The sequence below is a fragment of the Thamnophis elegans genome, chromosome 15, assembly GCF_009769535.1.
Source record: "Thamnophis elegans isolate rThaEle1 chromosome 15, rThaEle1.pri, whole genome shotgun sequence".
Classification (NCBI taxonomy): domain Eukaryota; kingdom Metazoa; phylum Chordata; class Lepidosauria; order Squamata; family Colubridae; genus Thamnophis; species Thamnophis elegans.
In genome coordinates, this window is record NC_045555.1 from 29,773,605 (window position 1) to 29,791,142 (window position 17,538).

Below are 17,538 nucleotides of genomic sequence, written 5' to 3' on the forward strand. Positions count from 1 at the left end.
CAATCCATAGTAGAATTGTCATTCATATATAAAGAAATATATCATGATCATCTGATTTCATCACTGCATTAATCACTAGACCATCTCCCACTTTCTCACTAGATAGCCAAGTTCCCAAGCTTTCTACTGAAAGGAAAATCCTTGATTTTAAGGATATCTGTTCTTACTCAAGAAAAAGGATTAAACACCCTTTCATGAGCTCTTTCCACGAAAACATAATTCTACAACAGAACAAACATTACTTTCATTTCCTCCAGATCAACTACCTAAAGGAATTTCCTGAGACCTAGGATGTTATTTTCATCTAAGCACATATCTACAATTTCTGCTGGCAAGTTGTGGCACTGTGATACAAGAATGCATTCATTAGCTTTCACAGCCCTGTTAACTTTCTGCATTTATAGCACAGTTGAAACATTGGTTATTTGAGAAGTATTCTTCTTCTGCCTTGCCCTTCAACAAAATCTTGTTCTTTATGCTGTATGATTTTTTTTTATAGCTTAAGCTTCATTCCAGAAAGTCTATCCTAAAAGAAAGTAATTATAAGACAGGTACGCAACAGAGATTAACTTTTTTTTTTGTACAGTGTGTATCCCTATACTCAACTAAATCCTAAACGTACTTTGGTAGAAGTTTGGAATGACATTTTGAAAAGCTTATTATTTCAAACAGAATTATTTTTTTCACACTTGAAGCTGATAAATATTTTCAAAAACAAATTCAAATATATTTCCCTAGTAGAAATCAAGGATCCCTACAAATTTATAAAGTTATGTTAATAATACACAAGCAAGACAGAGGAGCTTAGGAATTCCTTGATCATTTTTAATGATGATCACCTTTCTGACCATACTTAGAAGAAGGGAAAAGGTGATGAGAAAGATTAATCCAACAGTCAGTTCAGAAGATAAAATCCAATTACAGAGTCTGGATTCTGCAAAGAAGTTCCGCTGTTTCTTTACGTTGTCTTGTTAATAGATGGTTAAGATTTCATTACAGGTTTAAGATTTTTTCATTGAGTGCAATCTGTGATTGGGTGAGATTTGCCAAATAGGTTACCATCAGCAGGTCCTAAGGAGAAAAAAAAGAATATACTTAGAAGTCCTTACATTATATAACACAGTTCAGTGGAAATAATAATTAGAAACAAATCTGTAACTTTGTCCACTCATTCATACCAATAAACAAACATATTTTAAAGCTTCCAATTCTAGATTGGCATAAATGATCTAGATGAGGGAATTGAAGGGGAACTCATCAAATTTGCAGATGACACTAAGCTGGCAGGTATAGCCACACCCAAGACAACAAACTCAGGCTAAAGAAAAAAATGGTAAAAGATCAGTTCCCTAATTTAAATGAATTCAGGTGTCCAAGGACATGAATAGAGTACTGAAGGAAATAGCAAAGATGACCACAGAAGTCCCAAGTGGTAATCTTTTAAAACTGGCAATTTTTGAAAACTCATGGAAAACTGGTGAGTTTCAGAAAACTGGAGAATAGTCTTATCTTCAAAATGGACAATATTCTTAGCTTCTTAAAAGTGAATTTGAAAGTATGTACATTAAAAGGAAGTTAAAAGAAGAGTATAATTAATGTTTTTAATATAAATGATAGTTTATCAAGATTAACAAGTGAAAATATAGAGATGTATATTACTTCCCACAGCAAGGAAAAATGTTATATTGATTGTTTTATTCAAAGAAAAGAACATGTCTAATTTTGTTTCCACTACGAAACCACTTCTGGATTTTGTGTTTGAGATGGAAAAAAATGAAACTTTGATTTTGGTTTTGCTGTTTAAACATTCATTGTTATAGAAATGACTAGTATATATTACTGTGTAAAAGTAAAAACTTCAGGCTGATGTTGTCTTCTACTATGCTAAAAACAGCTGGAGGTCAAAACCTTCTTTTCTTTCCTCCCCCCCTCCACACTACACTCTCTCCTCTTCCATTTTTTCCTCTCCCAGTTTTCCATTATTTTCATTTTCCTTTATATTTTGTATTCTGATGAACTAATAAAAATTTTGAACCATGTACAAGGACAATATTTTCAAGCAGATTATCAACCATTAAATGTTTTATTTTATTTTTTCAATTTTCAAATGGCTGACCTATGTAAGAAGGAACTATTCTCATATCAAATCAAATCTTTATTACAGAAATAGGCCAACATAATTGTTCTTTATTTCCTTGAAGGACAGAAAATGCAAATATTCTTCAGAGAAGATATCAGAAAGATTGATATCAATCCAAAGCAACTTCTAAATTGTGTAATTTAAGGAATCAGAAAAAAATATATGTTAATAATTAAAGATTATTCCACAAGAGATGTAATGCACGCTTGCATATTAACACTCATCACTAATTTGAACAACAATCTACAACTCACCCATCCATACAACTTATTAGTACTACTTACAAGTCTGCTCCAAGAACTTACATTGATATTGCTATTCAACATAGTCTCAAAGTCCTCTGGCAAAATTTTTGGAACTTGGTTAACAAGATCCATCAGGAAGCGTCCAACAGTGTTATCAGCAGCCACTTTTCCAGACTAGACAAAAAGAACAGAGATACTATTTTTTAAATATTTTGATATATTATACATCAACAGAAAAATGAATACACACACACACAGTCTTGTTTCCTTTAATGCACAGCACATTTACCAGCACATCTTCTGCATACTGTAGTACAGTGCTCAGGGTATCCTGAATCTGAACAGAAGCTGCCCCTACTTGCTGAAGATCACTTGACAAATTAATCACTCGATTTGGGCTAAAGCAAGTCTTCATGATGAGATCAACTGAGAACAGAGAGTAGACATGAGTCTGTTAAACACAGTTATGGTCACAAATACTACAGTAATAATTCAGATAAGTAAACCATTAACTTTCTAATTACTGTAAAATAATCCACCCTTCAATGGCAACTCAGCTATTTTTATACTAGGCACTGCACTCTAAAAAGGACATTGATAAACAAAGATGACAAAAGGACTGAACACTGGGTCTATAAAAGAACTGGATAGGCCGAACCTGGAACAAAGAAAACTGAGGGGAGCCTTGCTACTTATCCTCACTATCACTGCCAAATGTTTTTTATCATAGGCATAGTGTGCCCTCACTAGAAAGGTATTGACAATGACGCTTAGACATTTTGACCTCCATGGTGTTGATAGGAACCTTTAACAATATCTCCAAGCAAGACTGTTTATGCAAATGCTGAAATGGAGACAGCTGTACATGTACTTCTTAAATGCCCTATTAATAATTCTCAGAAGGCAGAGCTAATCCCTCTTCTAATTGTAAATTATTCAGGCTGGTCTCAATGGGCAATTGTGTACATCCTATTAAATGACCAGGACTGTCATCTGAAAAATGGGAAAATTCTGTGCTGTAGTAATAATTTGTTACCTAATAGAGTTTGTACACTCTATTTCTATTTCAAACAGAACTTTTATACTAGATTTGTACTTGTATACATTCTAATTTTGGTTGTTTTGGTCTATGTCTCTAGATAAACTAAAACAATATAATACTGTGGATGCTCTAAGGTAGCTCATTATAGGAATATGCAAAATTCAATCATTTGAAAATGTTCATGTTATTTCCCTCTTCAAAATGCTATATAGTAGTGCTGAAAACAAAATCAGCTTGTAGTTTTTCCAGAAGAGGGGGAAACAGACAATGATAAAGAGCTGTGACAGAGAAACAGTGATGGCTGGCTTCACTTTCATGTCATTCATTGTGTTATCCAGCCAGATAAGGCCACACCTGCTTAAAATAGATTTGTTAATTATTATGTTTGTGGTTTGCACTCATGTGACTTGCTAAGCCAAACAATTTCCAGTTGGAAATAACTGAATATACATTTTAGTAGAATAAATTGATATTTAATAAATATATAAAGGATTAAAGGATAAGCACATGATATTTCTGTCAGTAACATTATTTCTTATTTCTTCTCCTCTGGGATGAAGATGCAGCTTTAGCCTCTCTAAGCTTTATTTCAAAGCACTGACATTTAACTTTATTGTACAGAACGTATAACCAATCACAGAAAACCAGTCTTATCACTATGTCTAGCCCAGTGATGGAAAACCTATGACACCCTGGGCCATTTTTGGTGACACGCCAAGCCTTTGGAAGTTGTACAAAGAGACCTTGCTTTCACAAAGTCTCTGGGGGTGGGTGGGGATTGGGGATTTCCTAAAAGTCGTGCAAGCATTCTCATGCAATTTTTCTGATGCTTCAGAAACTCCAAAAGAGCAGGCCTCTTATGCGACTTCCAGAGGGTCTAGAGAGTGAAGCTGAGAGGAGGTCCACAAAAGGCCATTTTGTCTGAGGGTAGGGTTATATATGACACCCCAGCAGAATCAAAGTAGGCATATTTTGAATTTTTCACACTCTGAATCCAAAAGGTTTGCCATCACAGTCTAACCACTCACTAGGTTTCACTTCTTGGCTATGCATTATATCCATCAATAATATAATGCTTACCTCCTATCCGCTCTGTTTCATAGTAGGCATACTTCACAGTGAGAGGAGTAAACATTACTCCCATAGTCTTACCAGGAACTCCCATTGTAGTGCTAAAAGAGAGACAATTTTTCTTAGCAGGTATATTTCAAATAAAATTTGATACATAAGAGTTGCTTTCAACTGTTATTAGAACACTGATTCTGAAAAACACACACTTATCTCAACTTATTTTTTAAATGTTATTTTTGCAATTTGATATCCATCTAAGCTGTTCTGCTGTAATGTTAAAAAATAGTATGGAATAAGGTTCACACCTTTCTTTTATGGACTATAAAACTTTATTTTTTTACCTTTGTTTCTTTCAAGCAAAATGCAGATGAATTGTTTTTGCAAGTACCTGATATATGCCTTAATGCTCATACGTCCATTTTGTAAACTGGTGTCCACAGTTAAGTGAATTGGATTGTGAGCTTCCCGACTGTAATATTCATGGATTAAAACAGAGTGTTCTGTGATGTCATGTCCAGTTGCATACCTGCAAAAATATAAACAGTTTAAGACAATATTTGCACAAAGTGAATGCATTAATTTAATACAGGACATTTAAAGGGACACGGTGACACTGAGCTTGTCGATCAGAAAGGTTTGCAGTTCAGCAGTTCGAATCCCTAGTGCCACGTAACGGAGTGAGCTCCTATTACTTGTCCCAGCTTCTGCCACCCTAGCAGTTCGAAAGCATGTAAAAATGCAAGTAGAAAAATAGGAACCACCTTTAGTGGGAAGGTAACAGTGTTCCATGCACTTCGGCGATTAGTCATGCTGCCCACATGACCACAGAGACGTCTTCAGACAGCACTGGCTCTTCAGCTTTGAAACGGAGATGAGCACTGCCCCCTAGAGTCGGGAACAACTAGCACATATATGCTAGGGGAACCTTTACCTTTATGCAGAGAATACAGACTAATGTTTTGCCACTTATGTATCCATAAAATATGTTATTATCTTGCCATTTTAAATATACTAAATAATAAAACTAAAACTAAATTAGTTTTATCCAATACTATCAGAATGGTAAATATTACCAATACCTCTCCTCAGAATGGACAAGACTAATGAAATATGAATCTGATACAAAGTTACCTGAGATTTTCAGTAATTTTTTGAAAATTATCAAAGGATTTTTTTATTACTGTTTTTGGTTGTAGACAGGGTTGCACTGCCCCAGGCAGACCCAGTACATAATCTGGGGATTCTCCTGGACTGGCAGCTGTAGCTCAAAGAACAGGTAGTAGTTCTGCACAATGGGAAGTTGTTTACTAGTTAGCTCCTTTCGCACATCAACATGCCTTTCTCAGTTATCCATGTCCTAGTCACCGCTTGATGGGACTACTATAATGCACTACATGGGGTTTTGCTAAATAGTATTTGGAGGCTTCAGATGGCTCAAAATGCAGCAGTTTATGTTACCTCTTTTGTGGAAACTATATTGGCTACCGATTTGCTTTTGAGTACAATTCAAGGTTCTGGTTATCACCTTTAAAGCCCTACATGGCTTGGGGCCAGATTATCTGAACTACCATCTCTTCCCAATTACATCACTCTGGCCCACAAGAGCGGGAAGGGAGGGTGTATTACAGTTCCATCTATTAGGAAAGCACATCCAGTGAGACCCAGAAAAACAGGCCTCCTCTAGTGGCTCCCTCCCTTTGGAATATCATTCCCCCCCCCAAATAAAATTAGCCCCCACTATGATACTGTTCTGGAAGGCCCTTGAGATATGGTTCTGTCAGTGGCCTGGCACCCAAAGATGGCATGGAACTAATCAAGTTATTGGTTTTGGTTCTGCCTGTTGTATTGTCACCACACTCCCATGGAGGTATGGGAGAATATTAAGGGATTTTTACATTGTGGAATTTTAATATTATAAGGTACTATGTGTGTAAGTTGAACTGCCATATAAATATATTAAATAAAGATTATACTGCACATTAGAATGTTTATGTCTGAAGCAGAAAGTGGATGGTGGCTAAAATGATATTTAAAACAATACTTTCAAATTTGCAATGTTACAAATATGATAAAAAAGAAAATGTACAAGTTCATGCTATCTGCTGGAGACAGATTCAGAGAATCTATCATCTCAAACAGTTTTTGACACTATTTTAGATCAATTAGAATCTTGTGTGATTATACAGTTTTATCTCCGGATACTTCAAGGATTAAATTGGATCTATTACTAACAACAGATAACATGATCAAAGCAATATGCCACAACGGTTCAGTGAATATGGAAAACATATCATTAACTTTAAGAAGCAAGCAAACAAACAATATGTCCCTGAATAAGAGGGGAAAGAATACAGTTAAAGTTTATCCTATTAAAGAGAGTCAAACTATTTCCCAAAATTCTATAACAATGGAGGTGTATCATTCTCAAGGCAACACTGTTGATTATTGTTATCAAGGCAAAGTTGATGGAATTGTTTAAAGAACTATTGTTCTTTTATTGCACTCTATTAATTAAAAATAGTCCTCTCTTTCGAGAAGCCGGATATACAATTTATGGTAGAATGAAGACTTACCATCCCAGAATAATTTCACTAGGAGACACTTTCTTGTGCAATTCATACATATTCTTAGCAAATTCCATGTCCACTGCAACCTGAAAGTTAACAAAATTCAAGATTCTGCAATATGACATTAATTAACTGAAAGCCAGAGGACCTTTCCAAGCCTCTTATCTAAACCTATTAATCTGAGAATAAACTCACCACTCTGAGTGTGGAAAGCACTTGTCTTTGATTGATAACTTATCTCTAATGCAATATATATATATATATATATATATATATATATATATATATATATATATATATATATATATATATATATATATATATATATCAGTTTGTCTCCCTGAATTCCTTTATAAAAGATGCATGTGGCTCCATGAATATAGAATAAAAAAACATTCATTTTTTTCATTTTGAACGAAGTTTCATGGTAAAGAAAAGTACCTCCCAGAATCCATTATAATATCAATAAACAAGTAACTGCTATTCATTCCATTTGATTACATGGGAAATTTGGTTAAGAGTAAACCTAATGCCTGCCATTCACTCCAGCCCTCGCCCCCCGCGTATCATTTTTTTAGATGTAAATATAGTAACTACTTCTCTGTAGTTCCGTGTTCAGGGGAAGAAGCAAACCCACAAAATGAATACATAAGATATAGCAGATATGGAAATCATGATATGTACAGGTAGTCCTTGACTTATAGTATAATCACATAGATTATACTATAGACCAGAATTTCCATTGTAAGTCATTGTAGTCATTCAGTCAAATCAGACCAATATCACGACAATTTACGGTCATTAAGCAAATCCAGTTATTAAGTTCTTCCGTTCTGAGATTTTTATTGAAACTGGCAAAGAGTCACAAATTGTGATCACATGACTGCAGGGCACTGCAATTGGTCACAAATACAAGCAGTTGCTCCTCCACCTCTCCCTCTATAGAACAATTTTGTTTGTTAAAATTCTATACCGTGTACGGGTTCTGGGAAGCCGGGGGGGGGGTAGGTTGTGGGGGGAGGGGGGAGGAGGAGGGATATATATCAGGTTAGACGAGATGTGTTAGATCTCAATGTAATTTGACACATGTATACTGTTTTCTTTTTTTTCTTTTTCTTTCTTTATCTTATATTTTTATTACTATTACTACTATTTTTTCTTTAAAAATAGGATAGGCTAAGTATATTGACATGTAGTAGAAATACACCAAGGAGAGGAGGAGTGGGAAAGAAGAAGGATGGGCAGAAAAGGATAGGAGAGAGGGTAAGGGGGGAAGATGAGAAGGATAAGGAGGAGTGGATTGTAGAGAGAGGAGCAGTAGAAAGGGAGGGGAAGTAGAGTAGGAAAGGATGATGGAGGGAAGATAGAAAGTTGGAGGGTGGTAGAAGAAAGAGGTGTATGGAGAGCAGAAGAGCTATAAGGGGTTTCTATTTTGGGGGGCAATGTTGACAAGAGGAACTGATGTAATTATTACTTAATACCATATGATATGGGCTATGTATAGTATACATGTGAGTCTGTGTTATGAAAAAGGAAATAAAATATTTTAAACAAAAAAAACAAAACAAATACAAGCAGTTGCTAAACAGCCAAATTCCGAGCACATGAATATGAGTGTGGTGCAATGGTTATAGGTATGAGACGGGCGGGCTGGCAAACCAGAGGCCGACAGACTGATTATAAGTGAGAGGACTAGATTTTTTTTCTCACCATCATAACTTTAAATGGTTATGTTGAGACTTCCTGTTTAGCATGACTAAACACCAAAGTCACAGGAAACGCTGTTACCTTCCCACCAAAGGTGATCCCTATTTTTCTACTAGCATTTTTACATGCTTTCAAACTCTAGGTTGGCAGAAGCTGGTACAAGTAACGTGAGCTCACTCTGTTACGTGGCGCTAGGGATTTGAACCGCTGAACTGCAGACCTTTCTGACTGACAAGCTCAACATCTTAGCCACTGAGCCATCGTGTCCTTTGAACAGGTTTATATACATGAAGACTAACATGGCTTTCCATCTAAAAGACAATTGAAGGACAACGCAAGAATTGTTTTGGATATAATTTGAATATTTACAACAGTTTAATGATAAACAGGCTGCATTGATCTTTTTGGATGCAGAGAAAGCCTTTGATAATTTGAACTGGGATTTTGTTTAAATAGTTGAAAAGATGGATTTTGGATTGAACTGTATACATGGACTGAAATGTATCTATACATTACAGAAGGCCCAGATTATGATCAACAGAAATCTGTCAAGAAGTGTGTGAGGTACTGTTGTGGCCCAGCAGGAGCCGTTGGAGCTGCCACCAGACTCCGACAGCGAGGGGCCCTATGAGTCGGCCCTGGAGGATGTGGAGGACCCTGGACAGGGTTCCGACTCTGAGCAGGACGCAGAGAGACTGGTTGGCCACCAGGTGGTGCCTGAGCCTTGGATCAGTGTGGAGAAGACAAGAGAGAGTGATCCAGAAACCACCTGTGAGTTGTTCCGGGATGCACGCCATCGAAGGGCTACTCGGGTCAAGAACAACTATGTAATTACAGGAGATAATTATGCTCAGCTGATGGTCATTAAGCTCCTCTCCCAGACTATAAAAGAGACTGCTTGTGCCACACCCTTCTTGCAGAAGTCAACATTTGGGACTAAAGAGAAACGAACTTGGCAGGCTGCATTGCTGCCAGAGTTTGTTTGCATTGCTGCCAAGGTTTGTAGGACTTGCTGCCAAAGTCCTTATCTGTTTGTTTATTTGGCTTTCAGCCACCAAGAGTCTGGTCTTGTTATTAAAAGACATTCCATTTTACGCTTGTCTCGGCTTTCGTTACTGGACGGAGGACGGGGGTCAGAACAGGTACAGAAAAGGCAAAACACTTTTCTCTTTTTTACCATTTATCTTGGTACTGAAACTACTATATGGAGATATAAGACAAGACAATACAGCAGGGATGGCAAACCTTTTCAGCACCGAATGGGCCACAAGCTTTTTTGGGGTCGCAAACTGCAGGAAAAGAGTCATCTCAGAATCTCACATCACCAAGCTGAAGGCCTGCCAACATAGATGGGAAAGAAAAAGAACTAAAACACACCAAGGAAGCTCTCAGAACATGTGGCTATCTCATGTGGGTCTTCATCAAATCTCAAAAAAGACTCTACAAGAGCTTTTCTGTAACAGACAATGACGAGAACAATAAACGAAGCAACGTTGTCATTCTATAGGTTTGCAGGCATATCAAAAAAGCTCAGGAAGATCGTCAGCCAACACAACATATGTGCACACTTCAAACCTAAGAATACACTAAAGTAGAAGCTTGTCCACCCCAAGGATAAAACACAGACAGAAACTGAGCAATGTACATGCAGTACAATGTAGTGCAGATGTGTACATTGGGAAAACAAAACAGCCACTTCATAAACCAGGGGTCAGCAACCTTAAATACTCAAGAGCCACAAAAGTCCTAACTGGAACCCTCCATTCAATTCTGGAGCTGACCGGAAGTCTGGTTTCCCCACCATAGTGTCTCCTCCTAGTGCTGCGTCCTTTTTCCTTTTACCAACTGGTGACAGGGAGCCACAGCAGAGGGATGAAAGAGCCATATGTGGCTCCAGAGCTGCGGGTTGCTAACTCATCATAAATGCACAGCACAACATAGGAGAACAAACACATCAGGACTAGATTCAGCAGTCCATCTGCATTTAAAAGATATAAGCCACACTTTTGAAGACAACAAAGTCTATATTTTGGACAGCGAGGATCGCTGATTAGAGGCCCTCTATATGTCAAAATTGAACAGTCTTCTCTCAACAGGAGAGGGATACAACATCATCTATTGTTATGTCCAATCTACAGAAGTCATTTCAACAGTTACAAGAAGGCTCCACACCAATTTGCACCACTCAAGTGACCTGATGACACAGAGACTCTTCAAAAGAATGCAAATGACCAGCTGCCTGCAAGAAGTATAAATCTTTCTATTCCTCACCCTCCAGGCAGAGCTTAAGCAGCTTCTTGGATGAGAAGTGAAACGTCTTCAAAGAAAAACCAGAAAATCTAGTTTCCTCTTTAAAAAGCACCTTTGGGAGTTTCAGACTATATCAATTTAGCTCAAAGATCTCTCCTTAAAACAATGGCAGAAGAATATTTAATTTAATTTGGCAAATAAAAAACCAAGAATTAAATACAATTTTTTATAAGATGCAAAGAAAGGTTGCCAAATCTAAAGCCTTGGGTTGCCAGATCTAAAATTGTACTATGATGCCTGTTGTTTGGGATGGCTGAAAATTGGATAGTATTAAAGAATTCAAGATTGTTGGATCATGAAGGTTTTGATTTGAGATCTGAGTGCCATGGTACAATAAAGGAAAGGTTAATCCTGATTTTAAGAATCATTCCATTAAGCAGTCAACTGACTATACATGGTTGAAATATAAAAGGAGACTGGCTACTAGGGTATCATTGTGGCTATCACCATCTAAAGCACTACACAGGAAAAAGATGTTAATGGAATCAAAATAGAAGACATATTGTGATCTATTGATTTGGAAAGAGGATCCTAAGCTAAAAGTGAGGCAACAACTAGTAAGCAATGGATTTAATTGTGATTGGTTTAATTATTATAAAATATTTGAAATATTTAAACTTGATAAATAAGCTTTGTTTTTGCTGGAGACAAATCAGATGTAGAATTGAGTTTATGTTTTGGGGATCACCATTTGATTTCCAAAGTCTATAAAATGTTACAGGATAAATTTGGAAGAAATATATGTTAAGGACTGTAAGGTAAAATGAGTGGAAAAACTATTCATAATATAATGCTAGATCAATAGGAAAATATGTGGAATAATGATTTGCTTTGAATTAGTTTGAAAGGAAACTTACAAAATGATGTACTGATGATATTTGATTCCAGATAGATTGTCAAGAATATATAAAGGAACTTCTAATAATTGTTGGAAATGTAATCAAAGTCCAAGAATATTCTATCGCATGTGGTCTTGTAAACATGCTAAATCATATTGAGTAAATATAATAATGATTATGCAGGAAATATTTAAAATAATAACAGTAATTAAACGTGAAGCCTTTCTTTTAGAAATTATGGATAAATCAATGGGAAAAAAATTTGGAACTCTACTTCTACTGTGCCCCCCTCAAAAGACCTATCCTGAAAATAAACCCTAAGATGATTTTTACACATGCACCTAATGTAAGTCCTACCTCAAAAATAAGCCCTAATTAAGACCCGTCCAGGGTACACAGGGTGGGGCGAGGTGCACAAGTAAAAATTAAGCTAGGGTGGGGATGAGAGTTGGAGCTACCCTAATACTCACCCTCAGATAGTTGCAGCCAGGCCTCCCACACCCCAACACCTGGCTTGCCTGCCCACTTCTTCTGCAGCCTGCAAAGCTTTCCAGACGACTTCTGAAGTCAATAACAGAGCTCTGGATCCTTTTTGGCCACAGAAGAAGTTTCCGAAGGCCTCTGACAGCAAAAAAGAGGCAAGGGGCAACATGCACAAGTGAGGTGAGTAAGTAAAAGACATCCCCCACCCAAAAATAAGATATGGTGCCCTTTTTTGACAAAAATAAAATAAAAAATAAGACCGGGTCTTATTTTCAGGGAAACATAGGTTTCCCTTGCAGTCACAGCTGCAAGGATTGTTCATCCCAAGTATTGGAAAGAAAAAAGAATACTTGTAGTTGAAGAATTGTGAAACTGAATGTATTGCCAGAGATGTATTCGAGATCATACTCTAGGCGATTTTATAACACATTGGAAGCCTTTTGTGAAATTTATGCAAATTAAATACAATAATGTATTGTTAAGATTAGCTTTGAAGATTAGCTTGTTTTGGGGTAGATACCAGTTATTTTTTAAAATAACTAACAGTCAATGGTTGACTTAATTAATAGATATTAGATTTCTATACTTGAGATGTTTTTAAGAAACTGTGGCATAAAATACATACCAAATATAGTCTGCATGGATGAAAACCGTAATTATTTGTGCAAGAGGGAATATACCAGAATTATTTGAGATATATTTTTCAACACTCAGCCAGTGTTCTAGGTTTAATATTGTTTTTACATATGTGTGTACACTTCTTCTTTTTTTTTTTTTTACTTGTTTGTAATTTTTGTTCTTCATTGTCCCTATTAATTGAATTTGAAATTAAAAAAATATTCTGGTAAAAGTGTATCACACCTAAGCATTTGCATTACAATTTGCATTGCTTCCAGCAATAATATCAAGAAAACTTAATTGTGATAGTTTACCAGTTTGAAACGGGAGAAAGGCCTGATTTCTGGTTTCTGAAATGTAAGTCAAAGAATTATGGAATCCTTAAACCAATTCTCTGATTTTGCTACCTTCCTAAAAGAATCTTCTTATATGCCTTTAAGCTAATGGAAAAGCTAACATCATGATCAAAATAACACACACTCACCTCATCTTCTGATTCATTATGAGGTACTGAGAAGCAGTTGGTGACCTCTACAGAATGTTTGTCAACTGTGCCTACAAGGTTAAAGAAAAAAAAACATTTTCCTAAGAAAAATTATTCTCAAGCAAAGGCCTAGGAACATCCAAGGAAAAACTTGTAACTGAAGATAACATTATATGCTGAAAAGTACAGTACAGTACAACTTGAATCCCTTCAAGTTCAACCCTTACAATATGCAGAAGAGAATGATTTTATAGTGATATTACAACAATCTTGGTGTACAAGTATGTGTAAAGTATGGGGTGAAGTCTGAGAAGAATGAAAACGAGTGTGTTTGCTCTCAGCAAGATACAAAAAGAGTACATTAAAGAGGTCTACCAAAGCTCTTTAATGTACTTATGAACTTTTAGATGCTGTAGCTAAGAAATGAGCATGTAAATAAACATGTATGAGAGCATGGTTGCAAATCAAAGAAGCATCTTGGTTTCATTTTACTTCTTCAAATTCCTATTCAGAAAACTAATGCATATCAGGGCTAGCTTTAATTCCCATCTACATTTGACTGAAAAATGAATGGAACAATGAAATTCAGGTCTAGCAGTTTATGTAGGAAAAGAAGGCTGATTTCAATAGTTTTTGCAAACATGAAAGCCATATTTTCTACAGTATCAACTTAACCCAATGCTGACATATTTTTATATTTTATATTTCATATTTTGTGTTTTTATCTCTCATGTTTTTATCAAAATGTGATATATGAATGTGCCTTAGGATAAATAGCTCATCGCTGTAACAAAGCTACAAAATATAAAGATTCACTTCAAATAATATTTTTATTAGAAGCAATCTCCCCACTTTTAATTTGAGGTTGTGAACACTTAGTTGCTTTTCAATCAAATAATCACATGAAAAATGTTAGCTACAAATTGTGTTAATGCTACAACCTTGAGGTTTAAAAGTCCTGCCTTAGTTATGAAAGCCAACTGGGTGACTTTGGGCCAGTCACTCTCTCTCAGTCCAACCACCTTGGGGGGTGGGGGTTGTTGTGGGGAAAACAGGAGGAGGATTTTATCCTACCATTTATCTTACAATAATTGGCACAAATAAAACTGGCCAGCTTTATTTCAGTGATGCAATGAAATATGGTTCCCTAAACACCCTCTGAAAACCGCTGCCCAACATGATGTAGAACAGATGTGTCCAAACTTGGGAACTTTAAGACTTGTGGACTTCAACTCCCAGAATTCCCCAGCCAGCAATTAAAACATAATTGTTTTGATCAGTTTGAATTTTGTCTGACCTTTTCAGGCACATGATTTCAATAGTTTTTGCAAACATGAAAGCCATATTTTCTACAGTATATAAATTCCACTGGGCAATTTTTGTATCTGTATTATGTTATTTGTACTCTGGTTTTGCTACAGCAACCAATGAGATAAACTTTCATTCTTAATGATGATGATACTTACTTTGAGGCAGCATCTAAATCTAATGAAATTAAATAAACAAAATACAGTAAATGTTAAGGATCAAGTTTAGGAGGACATGGCTGGTTGGGGAATTCTGGGAGTTGAAGTCCACAAGTCTTAAAGTTCCCAAGTTTGGACACCTCTGATGTACGTGCCAATAGAAAACATACCTAATAATCTTTCTCCTCTATTGTCCCCACATCAGCCCTCTGAGGCCGGCTGTGCTGGGCTTCTTTCTGTCTCTCACAGGATTCCACTGGATGCACTTTGAAGAGAAGGACTGACTCAGACAGCCAGCCAGCCTTCCTGCCTAAAGCGGGACTAGAAGTCGGTTTCCTGGTCTGCCTGGTGCCTTAACCATTACCCTAAACTGGCTCAAACTTAACGCACATTTATTTATTTATTATTCATTTAATACACCCGTGTCCAGAATCTCATTCAGCTTCCAAAGCGTGCTCCACGCGGCACCTCTGGAATGGGCAGCCCCCCCCCCCACTTGTCTAACGCCTGGAGTGGATAAAAGCCGGGCACCTGGAGACCGGACAGGGTCTTCTCCGCAGGCCGCCCTTCCCACCACCCTTTCTCTAATTCGTGCCAGGACGTCGCGCGGGATAGCTAGGAACTTTGCGCCGGGATTCCTCCTCAAAACACCCCGGAGTTCCAAGAGAGCTGCTAAGCGGATCTTCGGATTCAGCCGCCTCCTCCTCAGCGGAGAGCGTGGCAGTCCTTACCGAGCAACGTGCCGATAACGCGGGCGGCACCCTCATTGCGCCTCTCAAAGCTGTCCACGATAGAGGCCAGCACCACCGGGTGGAGCCGGACCGCACGACCACCGGGAAAAGGTGCTGCCAGCGCGGGAGGAGGAGGAGGCGGTGGCGGCGCCGCGGCAGCCGGAGGAGTAAGCATGGCCGGCATAGCAGTTATCGAGGGTGTGTTGGGGGAAGAAGCGGCCGGAGGCGGCGGGGACGGGATGACGACGCTCGGTGAGGCGCCGGGAGCCCCTACGGCGGCCGCCATTTTGTGGAGAAAGGAAGTGCGAGCACTCTCGGGCGGTGATGATCACGGGCAACCCGCCTCTCCAAAAGCAGCTGCTGATAGGCTGTTCCTGCTGCTTTTCTACGGGCACTTTCCCCAATCAGAAGCGAGTTTCGTCAGCGTTCTTTTTTTTTCTTTCGTTTCGTGAAGCGCAGGGGTGGATCTTCATGTTCGCACATTAGTTTCAAGGGAGGTTAAGGTGTTTTGTTTATTTAAAAATATTTAGAAAAAATTGTTTTATCACGTGGCTGATGAAATATCTGATTCAGGAACATTGTTATAATGTAAAAGCTGAAGCGAAGAAAGTTTATATTCAAAAACTTACAGTTGCAGAGTTTTGAGAAACACAATACAAACTGACTTACAAACCGTAAGTTTATTGAATATAAACTTTCATATTGTGTTTCCCAACCTCTGCAACTTTATTCAATTTATAAACTTCAATTTATTGACTGATTTATAATCTCAGCTGTTTATTACATTTCAAGAAATAACAGGATTTTCCACAATTTTTGAAATAATAGAATTTTGTGTTTTACTGCACAAAATGTAAACTATAGTTAATATCATCACTGAATGCATAGAATTCAAATAACCCCAAATAATAGATACCATATCATAAAAAAGATCTTTCGTTATTTCGGTTCTGAATAAAGGGATATGATGTGCTGAATAAATGGATGGATGGATGGATGGATGGATGGATGGATGGTGATGTTCTGAAAATGCCACCTCGGACAAAATGTTGGTTGAGAAATCTGCACAACTTTGTTACTGAAGGTTGAGAACACTGAATTAACTGTTACACTCAATCTTAAAAGACTATGACAATTTGAGACTATATCTTAATAGCTGAGGGAAGCCTCCCCCTCCCTAAGAATGAAATATTTTGAGGAATATTTAAAAAGACAGAATATTATATTTCCCTAAAGGAGACACATGTTATTTTAGGGGTGGGAAGCAGACTCGGCCTTGCTTAATAGCCCCTTAATAGCAAATATTTTGTGCCTATTAAGAAACTTGGGCAAGCCTATTCAGAAACCAGCCCCATTTTCACTACCCCAAGCAGAAACTGAGGAGGCCAACTTTCAGAAATGCAGATTTGGTAATCCATTCAAGACAGGATACCTTGAAACAAAGGCAGAATGGTAGGATTAGAAGCAGCACTCTCACCCCAGATCAGTGGTGGGTTGCGGATCCCATTCCAACCGGGTACGATATGGTTGGAACGGGCCCGGCTGCGTCCACATGGACGCACTCAGTGTGCATGTGCACACGCACAGCGCGTGCATGCGTTTTACTGCCTCTGGAGCCTCTGCGATGTTCCAGCTGCTCAGCGGAGTGTCGCACAGGCGCTGTATGTGCCATGCGCAGAAGCACGGAAGCCTTAAAAGACAGGCAAGGAGCTCGGGCGGGCAGGTGGGCCCTCCGGAGCACCGTACCAGAACAGTATCTGGTGCTCCAGGCAGGCTCTGGTACACTTGTACCGGAGCGTACTGCCTACAACCCATCACTGCCCCAGATCCGACAC

At 37.9% G+C, this 17,538-nt stretch overlaps 1 protein-coding gene across 1 annotated transcript; it reads right to left on the bottom strand.

The window, feature by feature from the left end:
- Positions 1-803: 803 nt before the first annotated feature.
- Positions 804-16,011, bottom strand: EIF3F (eukaryotic translation initiation factor 3 subunit F). The gene is made up of 8 exons (XM_032231812.1): positions 15,704-16,011; positions 13,507-13,577; positions 7,072-7,151; positions 4,887-5,024; positions 4,508-4,599; positions 2,675-2,811; positions 2,446-2,559; positions 804-1,071 (listed from the first exon to the last, which is right to left on the bottom strand). Exons 1-8 carry the CDS (start codon positions 15,987-15,989, stop codon positions 994-996), a joined length of 996 nt encoding a protein of 331 aa, XP_032087703.1. The 5' UTR covers positions 15,990-16,011; the 3' UTR covers positions 804-993.
- Positions 16,012-17,538: the final 1,527 nt, after the last annotated feature.

Bases quoted from the DNA above. Each gene is read 5' to 3' on its own strand.
- EIF3F (XM_032231812.1), bottom strand. From the start codon at position 15,989: ATGGCGGCCGCCGTAGGGGCTCCCGGCGCCTCACCGAGCGTCGTCATC. The intron at 13,578-15,703 runs GTAAGGACTGCC...TTAACCTTGTAG, and splicing joins CGTTATCGGCACGTTGCTCG to GCACAGTTGACAAACATTCT. The intron at 5,025-7,071 runs GTAAGTCTTCAT...ATATTTTTGCAG, and splicing joins AGTGAAATTATTCTGGGATG to GTATGCAACTGGACATGACA.